The sequence below is a fragment of the Anolis sagrei genome, chromosome 3 (genome assembly GCF_037176765.1).
Source record: "Anolis sagrei isolate rAnoSag1 chromosome 3, rAnoSag1.mat, whole genome shotgun sequence".
Taxonomy (NCBI): Eukaryota; Metazoa; Chordata; class Lepidosauria; order Squamata; family Dactyloidae; genus Anolis; species Anolis sagrei.
In genome coordinates, this window is record NC_090023.1 from 53,140,291 (window position 1) to 53,158,934 (window position 18,644).

At 39.7% G+C, this 18,644-nt stretch overlaps 1 protein-coding gene across 1 annotated transcript in view; it reads left to right on the forward strand.

Annotated features, from left to right (window-relative positions):
- Window positions 1–17,834, forward strand: part of CD80 (CD80 molecule) — a 30,426-nt gene extending 12,592 nt beyond the window's left edge. Inside the window, exons 3-7 of the mRNA XM_067466304.1 lie at window positions 9,004–9,354; window positions 12,295–12,576; window positions 13,979–14,092; window positions 14,972–15,105; window positions 17,221–17,834. Of these exons, the coding sequence (XP_067322405.1) occupies window positions 9,004–9,354; window positions 12,295–12,576; window positions 13,979–14,092; window positions 14,972–15,087 (863 nt within the window). The 3' untranslated portion in view covers window positions 15,088–15,105; window positions 17,221–17,834. The remainder of the gene's footprint in view (window positions 1–9,003; window positions 9,355–12,294; window positions 12,577–13,978; window positions 14,093–14,971; window positions 15,106–17,220) is intronic.
- The last annotated feature ends 810 nt before the right edge of the window (window positions 17,835–18,644 follow it).

Consider the following 18,644-nt stretch of genomic DNA (forward strand, 5'->3'; position numbering starts at 1 on the left):
ATTGCTGGAGCCCTTTTCCAGTCTGGTTAATTTTGTATCAGTACTTCATAATACAACTATTATAAAGTAATAGCCAGAAGAATGTTTACATTCAATTATGGCTGCTATTTCCCTTCCAATGTAGGGATTGTCCCAAGGTAGGGATTGTCCCCTTGGGATTCCCCAGTTTTCTCAAAGAAGTAATTGTTTCTATAACACACTGCTTTTTGTTCATTACTTTTATTACAGTGGATTTTTGAATTTTGAAAAAGCCTCCAAATATGGGAAATCAGTCTTTAATTTTAGTATTTTGCAGAATTGAAAAAAGTCCTTGTAAATTATTATTGTTGTTGTTGTTGTTGTTGTTGTTTTGTATCAAAAGCATTGCATAAATTAGTATAAAACTGATAAATAGAAGGAGCACAAGCGGCTTAATATTCTTTGACCAAGAACAGGCAACAGCAACCGCATTATCTGTATCCTCAAACGTTTCTTCCACTGAACATGAGGCAGGACATTGCGGACAAGCATACAGATTCAGAGTTGTCTGTTCTGCTCCACGGTCACACAAGGTGGAGGATTCTTTTAGGTAGTGCCCACTTTTACTTATACATCTGTCTTTTCCTCATTGGTTTTGTACTAGTCAGAGAGGGAAAGAATGTAAGTCTTATCAGAAGTTCTCTCAAACTCATCAATCTGTTGGCTTCCTAATTGCCTTGATGGATTAAGAAAACAGCTTTCTTCTCTCTCTGCTTTCTTTTTGAAATGCAAACACCATGGGTCATACAGTCACACCATCTTTTTATCAAACAGAAATGTAAAATCACTGCGCTATCATATTGTTCCTTACTCAATCATGTCAATGTTCCCATATTAAACCATTAAAAAAATCCCTAAATTGCTACTGAACTTTTCATTTATGGATGTGGGAGCCTACACAGAATATCCACTATAGTATTATTTTAAATTTGAAAAAGTGAGTGTTAATTAATTAAAAGAGAGGACAATTTCTCACATCAGAATATATGGAATTTATGGCTGGACCTATGGCTGGATCCATATAATGCAGTTTCCGGATCCAGATTATCTGCTTTGAACTGGATTATATGAGTCTACACTGCCATATATTAAATACATACAGTCTGCTTGTCAGTGCTTCCAGGTGAATACTTGCAATACTACCAGTCAAAAAACATTATGCAGGAATTCCATCTTTCCCTGCTTAACATTTGTTTGCAGTAAAGGGGGGGAAAAGATGAAATGAGTGTTGGGAAAATACAGGAGAGTTACAAATGGAAAATGACATTTTCTGAAAACCACCCACTCACTCGCTTGCACAATCAGAGCCATAGTCTGGAAGTATAAAATGTTTCAATATTATAGTGATGTTGGAGAAGAATTTGCATGGCTTCTGCAGAGAACAAACCCATCTCATCAGACTTGGGAATTCTTTGGGAATGTCAAGAGATAGGCAGGTGATACAGTAAGAAAGTATTATATACTTCAATTTCCAAAAGCTTTTTAACAGAACAGTTGAAGGATTTTGCATAGAATTTGCACACATGGAGCAGGAGGAACAGTTGTCTATTTGGACTAGTTGGCAACATTTGTGCTCCTAAATATTGTTGGACAACAATCCTTCTTTACCATTGGCGGCACAGGTTGTGTCTGAAGAGAGGTGGACTTTATGGATTACTGATTTGTTAAAGGACAGTGAGTAAAATGAATAGTTCCAATGGATTAGTGGAGAGAATTGAACAGTAAGATCTATGAAGGATCTGCAAAGTATTCACTAAGTTTATTCATCCATTTCCTGGAATCAGAAATAAACAGACAAGTGATGAATTCCAAGCGACAACAAATTTTGTAAAATGACAAAAACCTAAGTGGACTAGTAGAGAACAATGTGTCACATGCAAAATCAGTCCTAGAAAATATGAAGTGACATGTGTCTCATAAGTCAAACTAGGAAGAACTGGCCACAGTACAGTTTCTGAATGTATACCTGTTACTCTAGGAAAACGTAGGCTCCTGGTGTAGGGTTGCCATGCTAATGGAGTAGAAATAATTAAATAAAGGTGCATTGTGGGATGTGCGTATATGGCCTGCTAAGTATGCACATGCCATGAAATATGATCTACTAATTAGTGATGTAGCTGTGATGTATTAAGGTACATTCTGTGATTTCCATACAGAAATGTATAAAAGGTTTTTGTTTTTTTCTTGCTTAGGGTGTCTGTTTTTTTAATGGTCTTGAGATGCCAGGCACCTTATTTTGCTGCAGCTGAAATTATGCTTATTAACTCACAGATAGATCATTAAATGAGTTGCTTTTCTATGCAGGTTGTACAAATTCATAGAAGTTAACTGCGATGGTTAAATGCACCGTCCTTCAATGTTTAGAGGCAATGTCCTTTGAATACAATATTGCTTTCATGTCCTACTAAAGAGTTTTCTGAAAATACCTCAATAAACATGGGAAACAACTTGCAACTTTTAGCAGACAGCAGCTTTGTTTTCACCCAAAGCTGGGGAACTTGTGTTGCTACAGACACAGCTGGTTTCTGATTCCTACCTCCTACTCTTAGCCTGGACTGTGGGGAGGAATGAGGTTCAGCAATATCTGAGGTCTCACGAACAAGACAGTGGATTTCCCAAAGCCAGACCAGACCAGCGACCACAGTGGAATCCCCAGCCAGTTGACATCGCATTCCTTGTTCTTTCTCCAGATACATGAAACCATTGAATTTCTTATAAATAATTTCTGCATGACCATTTCTGTCCTTCTTTTACTAAAGTTACTGGTTACATCCCAAATATATTACTTCAATGCATTCTATGTGGGGTTGCCTTTGAAGACTGTTTGGAAACTTCAACTAGTCCAACAGGTGGCAGCCAGATTGCTCACCGGAGCACCATACAGGGAGCACCCCCCCCCCCCCCCGCTATATCAATTCCACTGGCTGCCAGTCCATTTCCGAGCACAATTCAAACTGCTGGTCTTGGCCTATAAAGCCCTAAATGGCTCTGGCCCAGCTTACTTGTCCGAACTATCTCCCTCTACGTTCCGCCTCGTAGTTTAAGATCCACCAGGGAGGCCCTGCTCTCGGTCCCACCAGCTTCACAAATGCATCTGGTGGGAACGAGGGACAAGGCCTTCTCGGTGGTGACCCTCCACTTGTGGAGCTTGCTCTCCAGCAAGATTAGATTGGCATCCTCCCCTCTTTCCTTTAGGAAAAAACTGAAATCATGGTTTTAGAACCAGGCCTTTGGCTAGCAGGCATAACGGCCTTTTGGGCCATATGATTGTTATAACAATGGAATCGGCTATATGATTGTATAACTAGTGTTATTATTTTTAATCTATTGTATATTTTATGGTTTTATGTAGTTATATTGTGATATTGCGGCACCGAATTGTTGCCAGTGTTAGCCGCTCTGAGGGGTTGAGAAGGGCGGGGTAGAAATGTTGTAAATAAAATAAATAAATAATAATAAAGTTGCCCTTAACTTTTACTAGGTATTAGACCCTCTTTGAGCATCTGATGAAAGATAGAGATTCTCACACCCAAAACATTCACATAAATACAGTTTTCCAAATTACAAGAAAATGTAACTTGTAGTTTATGAGACATTTTGAGTTCTCTGCCAGAGAGCTCTAGTACCATAAAAAAAACCTACAAATCCCAGGAAATTCTCAGGTGCTGTCATGACTATTAACGTAGAATCATTGTAATATTACTGGGTTAGAGAGACCACAGTTGTCCCAATTTGTATTGAGGCTGCATGACTACTACTTGTCTTTAGTTGAAAGCTACAGATAGCAGAGAGGTACAGGGGAGAAAACCCTCTGTGTTTTGGAGGAAATTTTTGTGATGACACATACCCTTGTATGCAAACACTTATTTGGGTCATTCAGGTGTAATGAAATATGGAATTCTACACACACAGGGAAAACATGTCCCATTATATTTCTCAGTCAATTGTAGGGGCAGCGAATACATCAACATAAAATACGTTCTTCAGAGCATTGGCATGGCACATGGACTTATTCACAGAGTAGAGACCAACTGTACCTCTAGGAACTTGCTGAACAAAAGGTTGGTGGTTTGAATCCAGGGAGCAAGATGAGCTCCCATCGTTAGCCTCAGCTTCTGCCAACTTAGCAGTTCGAAAACATGCAAATGTGAGTAGATCAATAGGTACTGCTTCAGAAGAAAGGTAACAGTTCTCCATGCTAGTCATGCCAGCCACATGTCCTAAGAGGCGTCTATGGATAACACCAGCTCTTCAGCTTAGAAATGGAGATGAGCACCACCCCCCCAGAGTTGGACTCGACTAGACTTAAAGTCAAAGAGAAATCTTTACCTTTAATACCTCTAGAGACTTTGGAAAGATGAAGCCTTTAATGACTACCAGCTGTTAAATAAGTAACTCTTTTTTTTTTCAAGCCTGGCAGCTACTGACAAAAGGGAGGAATTTTGTCTAACTGCCAGTGTTCTCTGTCGACTAATGAAGGAATAAATACTGTTATACTTTTTATATCCTATGCGTTTAAGGCTGGGACCTGATAGAATAGTTCTAAATTAGAGCAATCTCAAAATCTGGTCTCTGAATACTATTTCTTAATCCATCTGAAAACTATTTTGATTTGTAATACAAAGCAAATACGGATTTAAAATATCCCTTTATGGTCTCTCTTATGCATGGTTCAGCTGTTATATCTACTGAAAAGAGGATCTGCTGAGATAGGAGATGTAGTTTATTACTAACACTGCTGGAGTGTACTTTATGAATGGGCTATATGGATCATCAAGGCTCATATATTTAATGGGAGCTGCAGTAAAAATTCTTTAAAATGGTATTTTTTTCTACAAAATTGGAAATATTAAACAAACTGCTTTATACCAAATGGAATAATTGATCCATTTAAACTCAGTATTGTTGACACTGATTGGCAATGATTCTCCTGATTTTAGGGTAGGAATGTTCCCTTTACTTCATGGAGATACCTAGTGTTTAATTTAGGCTATAATATTTTTTTTATTTACAGTATTTATATTCCACCCTTCTCACCCCGCAGGGGATTCAGGGTTGATTACAATGCACATATACATGACAAACATTTAATGCCATTTAGATATACAACATATATAGACAGTCACATAGGCAATTTAACATTCCAGCTTTCTGGCTTCATGAGGGTATGCTTGATTCTGGCCACAGGGGGAGCTGCCACTTCATTGTCCACTTGTGACACCGAGTCCTTGGTGGAGTACTTCCTGATACTTATGCACACTGTCAAAAATTAGTTAAATTAGCCTCCCCGCATAAAGCGGTATCTAAATTTCTTACTTGACAAATGTAACTGCCTTTTGGGTTGCATAGGTCAACAGCAAGCTAAACTATTAATGGTTGGGAGCTCACTCCAACTTGGGCTGCTTCGAACTCATGACCTCTCGGTCAGTAAAGATTTAATGCTGCTGGCTACTAACTAACAGCACCACAGCCCACCGAAGCCTGGTATAAGTGTGAAATACAGATATGAGTGTTACCAATGATTTCTCCCCAAATGTGAGAAAGGTGTCATTTTGAAGCTTTGTTGTTGTTTGCTTGTTTTAACTACAGGATGGGGTGAACTGTCTGTATGATTTTGTGCCTCGGGTGCCAACATAACTTGGTGGCATTGGGCATACACTTGAATATAGCTTGGTGCTCAGGCTTCAGAATGCCATCATGAAAAAGCTTGAACTCTTAGAATGGCATGAAATACACTAAAAACAGAGCTTAGCCTCCCCTCACTCCTTCTGAAAAAGGACCTTATATCTCTGTGTAATAACTGTTTTACTGAGAATGTTGAATCTGGAACCAAATGTTCATTCAAAACCAAGCAATTTTCAGCGTAGGCTGGACTTCTGCTTTCTTCTTTTCTGCTTTGAAATATCACATGCCCGCTGCTCTCAGGGGATTCCCTGACTGAGAATTACACATCAGCCATGATGAGTAATGGCATATTATTGCTTCCCCTGAGATTACTTCAAGACATGGAGTGTTGTCAGCCACACACTTTCCTTTCATTTTCTAACATTATAATATGGATGATGCTAGGAAACAACCAGTGTTTTCAGTGATTCCATGCTGTGCAATGGAGAAATAAGAGAAATGAAGTGGCATGTTAAAGTCATTGGAGGTGCACTAGCTAGAGCATACCATATACACTTGTGTATACGTTGAAAAAATTTTGACTAAAAATTGTCACTACCTCCAAACTGAGACAGTTTATATGCAGGTTAATCCCTGTCCACCCAGCCCTTTGTAATGCCTGCTTGAAAAAAATGATGGCAGGATCTCTTTGAGGGGCTCCCTGGCTATGGAAGAGAAAATAAAGGCTTCCTCATCATAATCCATACCTTGGGCACAGTCTAAGTTCTGAGAGGATGGAGGCTGAAAGTGACACAAGCATTTTCATCTCTCTGTGAAATAGTCCCTTGCTGAGATCTGTGCTGAGACCGAAGATTTTACCCTCAACTTACCAACTGGTGAAAGAGCTGTTCAGCAGTGGAATATATTGCCTTGGGGTGTGGTGGGGTGTCCTTCCTTGAAGTTTTTAAAACAAAGACTGAATGGACCATCTGCCGGGAGTGCTTTGATTAGGTGTTTCTTCATCATAGCAGGTTGGACTGGATGTCGCTTGGGATCTTTCCATCTGTATGATTCTATGATTCAGTGCACCACCATCAGTAAGAAATAGCTGTAAAATTCACCATAGGCCTGACTCCTTCAAATGCCAGGCAATGATGATGATGATGATGATGATGATGATGACGACGACAATGACAGTCCACTACTCATTACACCCACGTTGACAGACTTTACCTGCCCAGAACATCAGGAGGCAGAGGGCTTCTGCAAGTGAAACAATCGGTAGAAGAGAAACATGCAGTGGCAGATTATGTGAAAGGCAGTCAAGAACCAACATTCAAGGAAGTCAATAGTAGTAAACTGCTTCAAGTGCAAAAGACAAAGAGTGATTAATGTAAAAACACAATCCAGAGCAGAAGAGAAAACTGGCAAAAGAAGGCTCTTCATGGACAGTTCCTGAGAAAAATTGAGAGCCAAATTGACAAAGAAAAGACATGGCTGTGGCTCACAAATTGAACTTTGAAAAAGGAGACGGGGGGGCTGATTCTGGCAGGCCAAGAACAAGCCATTAGAACAAATGCCATCTAAGCCAGAATTAAAAAGTCAACGACAGATCCCAAATGTGGACTCTGTAAGGAAGCAGATGAAACAATAGATCACATCCTCAGCTGCTGCAAGAAGATTGCGCAGACAGACTACAAGAAGAGGCATAACACCATTGCTTAGATGATTCATTGGAACTTGTGACAAAGAACTGATGGGATCACAAGCCTGAAAAAGTTACAGAAAATGAAAACATCAAACTACTCTGGGACTTCCAAATTCAGACTGACAGAGTTCTGGAGCATAATACTCCTGACCTCACGATCGTGTTAAAAAACAAAGTATAGATTGTTGATGTTGCCATCCCAGGTGACAGCAGGATTGAAGAGAAACAAGCAGAAAAGCTGACACAATATGAGTACTTAAAGATCGAACTGCAAAGACTGTGGCACAAGCCAGTAAAGGTGGTCCCGGTGGTGATTGGCACACTGGGTGCAATGCCTAAAGACCTTGGCCTGCACTTAAACACAATCGGCGCTGACAAAATTGCCAGCTGCAGGCCACCCTACTGGGATCTGCATACATTATTTGCCGATACATCACACATTTCTAGACACTTGGGAAGTGTCTGACGTGTGATCCAATACAACAGCCAGTAGAGTGATCTTATCTGCTGTGGACCCATCTTGTTGTATTTCAAATAATAATAATAATAATAATAATAATAATAATAATAATAATAATAAATTTTATTTTATCTCCCCGGAGGGACTCACAGTGGATTACACTACACATATGAGGCAAACATTCAATGTCTTTCAACACACACAGTGAACAACAACATACAACAGAGACAAAGGTCAAAGGCTTCCCCTTTTTCTATCTCTGGCATCTGGAGGCGATGCTCAACTCCGGCCATGGGGAGGTGCTCTTATTCTATTTTCCATGCTGAGGCGCCTGCTGTCCATGGACATCTCCGATTGTGTTGCCGCCATGTCTTCATGGGGGACCCTTTTACCTTCCCGCCGAGGTGGTACCTATTGATCTACTTGCATTGCATGCGTTTGAACTGCTAGGTTAGCATGAGCTAGGGCTGATAGTCGAGAGCTCACCCCAACTCGTGGCTTTGAACTGCCAACCATCCAGTCAGCTTTTTCTTTAGAATTCATCTAAAGAAAGGCAGTAGAAATATTTTCAGGCCAAAAAGGAGTGGGCTGTTTTTAAGAATAGAATCTTTCTTTCTACATCCCAAGACTTTGTCTCCTTTCTACATCACATCGATTGGATGTTCCTTCTACTAGTCTTGTTCCACTTGATGGTCAGTGATGGTCAATATAAGTTATATATTTGGGGTTTTTGGAACTCCCTCCCAGGAACTCCCTCCCAGGTCAGGAAGTAAGAAGATTTAACTTACTTCCGGACCTTCAGGAAGTAAGTTAAATCCTGATTGTGTGAGCAAGCATTTGCACAATGATTCCCAGTGCAACAATGAACAATGAAAAGTTGAATGGTTCCTGGATTATGCTTTTGGACTGTGTGATTTTAAGTAATTATTTTAAGTGATCTGTTTTAATTATGTGATTTTAAAGTTTATGTTGTTTTATTTTTATATGTATTCAAAGCATTGAATTGTGCCTCTGCTGTTAGCTGCCCTGAGTGCCCTTCAGGGTTGGAAGGGCAGGATATAAATGTGGCAAATAAATAAATAAATAAATCTTTTTTCTTTGCCTCCCTCCCTGCTTCTCAAAAAAGTATTATTTCGGGGGACACATGTAAGAAGCAGTTTCCAGAGCAAGTATTTCAGGCATCAAATACTTGTTTTCTTTATGCTTCCCTCAGCTCCTTCCTTCTCAGGCCTGGAGATTACTGTGACAGCCAAAGTAGGAGATGAAGCCAAACTTCCGTGCAGCTGCAGTAGAAAATATACAGGCAGTGAACTGAAGACTTACAAAATCTACTGGCAAAAACCAGTAAGAAAGGAGAGGGAAGAGCTGGTTGTGATTTCTCACAAAGATGGCAAAGATGAACCTGAAAGAAAAGACCAACATTACCAGAACAGAACAAAGATGAATGAGAAAAATCTTACACTTTCAATATTCTCAGTGCAAGCATCGGATAAGGGCACATATAAGTGCATCATCGTAAAGGATGGGAAAAAATGTGACGACTCCGTCAATTTATCTGTAGTGGGTAAGTTCCTAAATGATAACAGCAACACTTACGTTGTAAAATCCTATTAATTTCTTTTAAACATAGTTTGTTCAAATTGTTCATATTTACACATTTTCCTTATGTTTAGACAACTTTTATAAATCAATTTACAAAATAGAACATTGAAAAATCCCAGAACTTTTGAGCCATGTAATGATATCAGCAACTAATTCATTTGCTTCCATTTTTAAATGAAATGGATTAATATTCCCCCTTTTCTCTTTAGTCATCTCTGTCTTTATTTGACAATTCTCCATGTTATGTTATGTGATTTCTTTATCATCTGATCTCCATTAGAATCATGTTATTCCCTTCAGTGGAGACCCCAGTGGCACAATGGTCAGAACTGCTAACTGAAAGAGGACAGGAGTGGGGTGAGCTCCCATGTGTGAGCTCCAGCTCCTCATTTGGGGATATGAGAGGAGTCTCCCACATGATGGTAAAACATCTGGGTGTCCCCTGGGCGATGTCCTTTTAGACAGCCAGTTCTCCCACACCAGAAGCAACTTGCAGTTTCTCAAGTTGCTCTTGACACAAAAAAGAAATTCCCTTCAATTAAGAGGCATGTTTAAAATCAAAGAAAAATGTTGTGTGCAATTTTTAAAAATTGCACACAACAGTTGAGGATTTGAACAAGAAGACATAGTTTTTATAATTTGAGGATTTGAACAAAAAGACATAGTTTTTATAAATTTTGTTATTGCTTTTTACGGTTTTTAAATGTATTGTAATGTGTGTGTGTTTTTTTTTCCTTTTAACCTATGTATGTATTTTTATATGCCATCTAATTGTGCCGATTTGTATCCCACCCTGAGTCACCTTCGGGCTGATAGGGGTGGGATAAAAGTGACGTAAATAATAAATAAATACATACATAAATACATAAAATCATAATAAATTTAACCAACCAAGATGAACCAAAATAAAATATTGTTCCATCCCAGCATGAAGGTTGGGCTATTGGTTTATGAAGCTTTGATAAAATTAAAATGTAATGCCCTCCATATTAAATATTTCTACTATAGCAAGCCAAATGCCTGCAACTGATCACATGGGGACAATGGTAGCCATTTGCTTTACAGAGTTTTCATGAAGCCTAGTGCAAGCCTCTCCCAACCAAATGCTGTCCAAATGTTTTGGAGTCCAATTCAATCAGAGATAAGCATATCTGTAGGGTACTAGACTGGAGAAGGCTAAGTAATGATTGCAAAACCCTTTCAAATCTTTAACATCACTACAAAAAATGTTAGCTTTTATTTGATTCCCAAATAACTTTTGATAAAAAGTTATGTTGCCAATTCATCTTGAAAACATTTCCCTTTTAGGTATTGTGTGCAAAACGAGCTTTAAGGAATTCCTTATCTAAAGAGAATTTCTGTTGGTTTGGATACTATTTTGTGAATTCAGAGTGTTCTTATTTCACTTCAGAATCAGCGAATTCATGCTAATAATTCACGGACATTAACAGTAAAGGGATAAAGGTTTCCCCTGACATTGAGTCTAGTTGAGTCCAACTCTGGGTGGTGGTGCTCATCTCCATTTCTAAGCTGAAGAGCTGCCGTTGTCCATAGACGCTTCCAAGGTCAAGTGGCTGGCTTGACTGCATGGAGTGCCGTTACCTTCCCGCCAAAGTGGTACCTATTGATCTACTCACATTTGTATGTTTTCAAACTGCTATGTTGGCAAAAGCTGGGTCTAACAACAGGAGCTCATCCCATCATGTGGCTTTGAACCGTCGACCTTCTGGTCAGCAAGTTCTGCAGCTTAGCGGTTTAACCGCAACAACACCACAACCCCTAACAGACATTAACAGACATAGGCCTAAATACAGTTGCTTCATCCCAACTAGAGCAGACCCAGTGAATAAAATGCTGAATACTAAATCAGTGCTTATGGAAATCGGTTTATTTAATAGGGCTATTTTATTTACTGACTATCATGTCATTATTCCTGTAGAAAAAAGATTACATTTGTGCCGTCATGCTTGGGGGCTATTTTCCCCCAAGGGATTGCTTCTTGCCCTCCTATAGGAAACTGGAACTCCCAAAAACCCAAAACGCTGTAAATAACTCAAAATAAGTTTCATTGATCACGAAGCAATAAGCTGGAAAACTTTAGAGGGGTGAAGGAAAATATACGTTACAGTCTCAATTAGTCCTGGGTCCAAGGAGTTTGAAGCTGAGAAGCCTCACCAAATTTCCTCTTTCCGCAATGGCTGTGAATGCCGGAGCAAACCACACCCCAGTTCAGATGGCCTATGTTTTGAAGACTCAGGATCTTCCTTTGGTGCCAAAAGAACCGGTTTGAGTCTCCTCAATTATTGTCCAGGACGATCTGGACATAAAGCATGAGTCCCAAGGGTAAAAAAACCCTCAGAACTGGTGCTAAGAGGTAATTTAAATCAGGGTCCTTTAGAGTCAAGTCTCTTACTCATGTCCATGTGGCAGGAACTCTGATGGCGGAATGAAAAGAAAAAGGGGGCTCTCCCCTCCTGCAGGAAGAGGTGGAGCCAAACAGTACTGATTGACAGCTACAAGCAACCAATCCATACAACTATACATAAGCAGGGTAAAAAGGGGCGGGATTAAGCATGATGCAACAGTTTCAATCTTGCAACTAACAGTTCTATACATAGGTGGCGCCACTCGTGCCGTCGCAACATTCAATGGAAGGGAAAAACTTCTGATTCTCAGGCCCCTTCCACACAGCTGAATAAAATCCCACATTATATGCTTTGAATCTGAATGTGGACTCTAATAATTCAGTTCAAAGCAGATATTGTGGGATTTTCTGCCTTGATATTCTGGGTTATATGACTGTGTGGAAGGACCCTCAGTGTCATTAATGTTGAGTGATATCTCTCAGAATTATTGTTACATGTGTTGTTCTTACCTTTTCTCACTCTTTCTCTTTAACCAGCTGATTTTAGGAGGCCTATTATATCTGCAGGGATACCGAATGGCTGTGACCCCGCTCTGTTGACACTCTGGTGTTCTTCTCATGGAGGATTAAACCCAGATTTTAAGATGCTTGGATCCATCAATAATAAGACGGAGAACTGGACTGTTTCTTCAACAGCTGACAACCAGACTGAACTTCTTAATGTTACTGGCTACATGCAGCTCAACGTGACTGGAAATATCCTTGTCCAATGCTCAATTGAGTATGCTGGAAGACAAGTTTCTGCCAACTTCACGTGGTGTAGGTCCTTCACTTTAATACATTTGCAAAAAGGGACATGGTTTGCTTCGCTCTTCCTCATGGTAACCTCTCAAGCCCTTGTAAATATTACACAGAGGGTCATTCTGATTAGTGTCAACTGTAGTTTTGGTACCAAGAGATGCCCAAAATCCAGAGACTCTTGGAAAAGAACCTCTTGTATTCAGAGCAGACAGGTCCTCCTAAATCCTAACCACTGACATTAGTGGGACTTAAGCTAGTGCTGACTAATGACAGATCTTTCAAACCACTTCTTATTAGAAATGCCTATAAAGTTAAAATTGATTGGATAGTATTAATGAGGTATGGAGTCTTACTTGTAGTAGTACCAAAATGATAGCAAAATATAGCATGGATTGTACGTACTTAACTGAACCATGAAACAAAACTGAGCTGTTGTCTGGAACTACATTGGATTATTCTTCCTGCATTGTGTAGATATACAACAGCTTGGTATGTGCTATCCATTTTTACATGTATTCATTCTTTTATTATAGTTTTAGGTCAATTACACATTGGGAAGATGGTAAAAGATTTAAAATTTTATGCAAAAAATTGCAATGATTATACCATGACTATTTATATATGAATGGCTATTTATTTATTTATTTACAGTATTTATATTCTGCCCTTCTCACTGCGCAGGGGACTCATGGAGGATTACAATGCACATATACATGGCAAACATTCAATGCCATTTAGACATACAACATATATAGACAGACATAGAGACAATTTAACATTCCATGTTTCCAGCTTCATGAGGGCATGCTTGGTTCCAGCCACAGGGGGAGCTGTTGCTTGTGACATTGCATCCTTTGATGGAGTACTTCCTCATTCTTCTGCACACTGCTGGAAGGTTTTATGGTGTTGCAAAATATTTAAATTAGCCTCCCCGCATAAAGCGGTATCTAAATTTCGTACTTGACAGATGCAACTGTCTTTTGGGCTGCATAGGTCAACAGCAGGCTAGACTATTAATGATAGGGAGCTTACTCCGACTCACTGGCTTCAAATTCATGACCTCTCGGTCAGTAGTGATTTAATGCAGCTGGTTATTAACTAGCTGCACCACAGCCTGGTCCTTTGGTTCAGAGTAAAAGATGTACTAGAGATGAGCTTTACTTATTAAAAAGCAGATTGGATGCATCTTCCACAAGGAGCCAGGTTTCAGGCTTCAAAGGAAGCTTACCTTGTATGAGTACCTTGGTTATGTTTCTGAGAGAAAGACGTGTCAAAATGTCTACAAAACTCCTTTAAAGTAAGCCACGCTGATTTCTGTGCTGCTAATTTTCAGATATAGAATCAGGATATTAAGGAGAATTTTGAGTTTTTTGCTGTGAACCTGAATGATTCAGTTGTGTTTTCAACTCTCTCATTTTAGTTATACCAGAAGAGTGTTTACTGACTGCTCCACCCCATTGGATCATTATTGCTTCCTGTGTGATCCTCGTTCTTCTTGTAGCCATGCTAGCAGTCATCCTTCGGCGGCGGCTCAGTAAGTATAGTTGCTTTTGTAACCAACCCATATGCTGTAAAAAACTATTGTGGTGTGTGTTCAAAGTTTAATTTGGGGGAAATCTAATTTCAAATTCCCATTTCATCATGAACCTCATTGGGTGACTTTGGGCGAGTCACCGTTTCTTTCACACATACTCCGCCTCCTTAAAATCACTCTCTCACCGTAATCTGTTTTACAGGTTTTGAGAATAAGTTGTGTGGTGGAGGGTTGCTGAAATATCCAGCTGCTGCTTCTATGCGTGGGTTGTATCTCCCAGATAAACAGCATCTCCATTTTATTGGTAGCCCATAAAGCTTCTCTATAGAACAAGAAAAGTCCACTTATTCCTAGATGCAACACATTATAATCACATTTTCAGACACCATTGGCACCTCTGCAAGGTGCTTCCATAGAAAATGGTCAAGCTGTTTTATTTTGCTGGGTTTTACTATTTCCCATATTCTAGGCTATTTCTGTACAAATGATGCAGAGCTTAGGAATATTCCAAACTTGAGAACTATGGCGTGATTTTAATATTGAATGTAATGCTTTTGAATGCTTCGTATGTATTAATTTTAATTTAATTTATTTAAGCTTAATGATTTGTATGTGTTTTAAGGCATTGAACAATTGCCTTAAATAATCGTAAGTTCACCTCCACCAGCTACTTGTGGTGTGCTTGTGGGAAAGGAGATCCATTCTGTCCACAATCAGGGCAAGGTTCAATGATGTTTCTGACAGGTTTGGAGAGGTTGGGACAGAAGAAGTGATTTAGTTAAGTGCCTAATTAAGTGTAAGATGACACAGGTTTGTAGTCTTCATTGGGGAAGGTATCTCCTGCTTTGGTGAACTGACTGAGGTTTCTTCTTACACTAGCCTGCAAGAATTCAAGATCCTCTCACCCTGTCAGTTCTTTCCAACCAGTGGAGACATTCGACATAGCACCACAGCAGCAACAACTAAATGAGACAGTCAAGGCAACATCATTCTGACCGTACAAACCTTGGGAGGTAGGTTTGGTCTCTACCAATACTGGTTCTTCCTCTGTGTGCCTCTGTATGTTTGTGTGTATGCATGCACATGTGCACTGGAAGTAATGGACTTAAGACAACTCCATGGATTTCATAGGGTTTTCTTATGCAAATATTAGTAATAAACGATTTGCCAGTTCCTTCCTTAGAAATATATCCTACTGTACCTGGAGGTTGTTGGCAGTCTCCCATTCAAATATTGTAATAACTAGGGGTCCTTCTACACAGCCCTATATCTCAAAATATCAAGGCAGAAAATCCCACATTATCTGAGTGTGGACTCAGATAACTCAGTTCAAAGCAGATATTTTGGGATTTTTCTGCCTTGAAATTTTGGGTTTTAGGGCTGTATTGAAGGGCCCTAGAACTGTTCCTACTTAGCTTTGAAGATCAAATGAAATCTAGAGTCTTTAAGGTATTTAGAATACGCCTCCAGCCTAATTAGAGTAGACACATTAGAATCAATTGTTGAATGGAAAAATATCATGCATGTGGATCTCATTGAGATTGGCAGTTGGATTTAAGGGCCTTTCCACACAGCCATATAACCCAGAATATCAAGGCAGAAAATCGCACAGTATCTGCTTTGAACTGGGTTAAATGAGTCCACACTACCATATATTCCAGTTCAAAGCAGATAATGTGCGATTTTATTCAGCTGTGTGGAAGGGGCCTCCGATACACACACAGAGAGAAACCTAGTATGATGTAGTTGGATTATTACTTCATGAAGCAGGATCGGAATCTCCAATTGACCATGGAAACCCACTGGGTGACCTTGGGCAAATCACACCCAGCCTCAGAAGAGGGCAATTTTAAACCCTTCTGAGCAAAAAGGAAAGATTTGTGGAAGGTTGCTATAAGCCAGAAATGACTTGAAATTGTTTTTCTTTTTTGTGACAAAAGCGACTTGCAAAACTGCAAACTGCTTCTGGTGTGAGAGAGTTGGCCGTCTGCAAGGACGTTGCCCAGGAGATGACCGGATTTTTGATGTTTTACCATCCTGTGGGAGGATTCTCTCATGTCCCTGCATGAGAAGCTAGAGCTCAACAGACGTGAGCTTACCCCGCTCCCCGGATTTGAACCTTCAACCTGTCGGTCGACCAATCCTGCTGGCACAAGGGTTTAACCCATTGTGCCACCAGAAATTACACCACCACAACAAACAAACATGTATGAGCATATGTGCACAAACACATACATATTAATTACTTTACTTAGCCAAAAAGATTATAATGGCTTGTTCTATCAATCCAAATTGCTAGATGGAAAGGCTGGGAGTAAAAAATTGTTTTCTAAACTAGAAATGTTCCAATGTAATTAACTTGAGTCAAAATAGAAGTGAAGGAAGCATTCCTCCACATCCTCATTACGAAAAAAAAATTGAGTGCTCCAGAAGCTATGCATGCAGTTCTGTTTGGGAAACAAAGATCTGGCTGGATTATTCCTTGCAGAATATATTTGCTGACTTGGACAATTCTGATCAACAAGTGATAAGCAGCAGTCCAAGTTCTTCCTCCTGGGCACTTTTCCTTTGCTAATGAGCACCTTGCCAGGTATTTAGAACAACTGACTTGCTAGGAAGGGACATGTTGTGTCTCTGAGTGCATACTGAATAATTCAAGAAAAGCAACCACTCCCCTCTAAAATATGGTACTTATTCATATCCAAGGAACATTTAGAGAACAGCAGTTAGGATGTAGAGCAATGGTTCTCAACCTGTGGGTCCCCAGATGTTTGGGCCTTCAACTCCCAAATCCTAAAAGCTGGTAAACTGTCTGGGATTTCTGGGTGTTGTAGGCGAAAACACCTGGGGAACCACAGGTGTAGAGCAAACTTCAACAGCTTGTAGAGATTTTTGTAATTGGAGAACAAAAACTGACACATGAACATCTTTAGCAATGCTTTTCCAAAAATGCATACATGAAAAAAAAAATCTGCCATGTTGCATCAAACACAAAATCCATTTAATTCAGCATACTTGCTCCAGCAATGGTCAATCATATGTTTTTGGAAAATCCCAAGTGACTCGGAATGTGGGGATTACCATTCCTTGTTTCATTAATCGTTATTTTTCTTCTTTTATATTCACAGATCTCTTTTCCAAGTCTCAGCCTTTGCTCCACAGACTTGTTTGCTGACAGAATTTCATTTTCAGCTAAATAAAAGAGGGTTGAGAGTGAATACTCCTCCCAGGAATGCAATGGTGTCTGTAAACCATGGGAAAAAAACCAGTGGGAACTTTCACTTCATGTACAATATGAAGAAATAATGAAGCTGACAATGCAGCATGGCACTTTTGATTCTACTGTCTGCAGATATCACTTCCAGCTATCAGCAGCCTTTACTGAGCTCACCTTGATTCGCATTGCAATAAAGACTGCAGTAAGGATACATTTAGTATAAGAAAGAGATGGTCTCACAATTAGTTGATTATTCCACACAGTGGGCAGCAGTAAAACAGAAGACAATCAGATGAGTTCTCATATTGGATAAAGCATGTCCAAGGAATATATTTCCTGCTATGTAGGGAACGAGTTGTTCTGTTATGGAAACTCCATTTAAATGCAGCTTTGCACTTTTAATTCATCTCATTCCTCATACTATTGTGGACACCAACACAAGATATTAACCTTGTAACTGTATAATCTTGTTGCTACAGCAGCTGTACAATAGACCTTCAAAAGAAACATATGTAAGGGTAACATACACTTACACATTAATATTTTGTGTCTAGATTTGCTCCTACTTCAATACGTCACAACAGTATTTATAATTTTTAATGACAGGTTTACATGCATGTCTTTGTGTCAGGATTTTAGTGAGTTTAGAGCAGTGATTCTCAACCTTTCTAATGGCGTGACTCCTTAATGCAGCTCCTCATGTTGTGGTGACCCCTAACCATAACATTATTTTCGTTGCTACTTCATAACTGTAATTTTGCTACTGTTATGAAGCATAATGTAAATATCTGATATGCAAGATGTATTTTCATTCACTGGACCAAATTTGGCTCAAATACCCAATATGCCCAAATTTGAATACTGGTGGGGTTGATTTTGTCATTTGGGAATTGCAGTTGCTAGGATTTATAGTTCACCTACAATCAAAGAGCATTCTGAACTCCACCAATGATGGAATTGAACCAAACTTGGCATACAGAATTCCCATGACCAACAGAAAATACTGGAAAGCTTTGGTGGGCATTGACCTTGAGTTTTGGAGTTTTTTTTTTGTTTTTTTTTTTTGTCGTGTCAGGAGCAACCGCTCCTGTTGTGAGAGAATTGGCCGTCTGCAAGGACGTTGCCCAGGGGACACCAGGATGATTTTGATGTTTTATCATCCTTGTGGGAGGCTTCTCTCATGTCCCCGCATGAGGAGCTGGAGCTAATAGAGGGAGCTCATCCGCCTCTCCCTGGATTCGAACCTGCGACCTGTCGGTCTTCAGTCCTGTCGGCACAGTGCTTTAACTCACTGCGCCACCGGGGGCTCCTAGTTTTGGAGTTGTAGTTCACCTA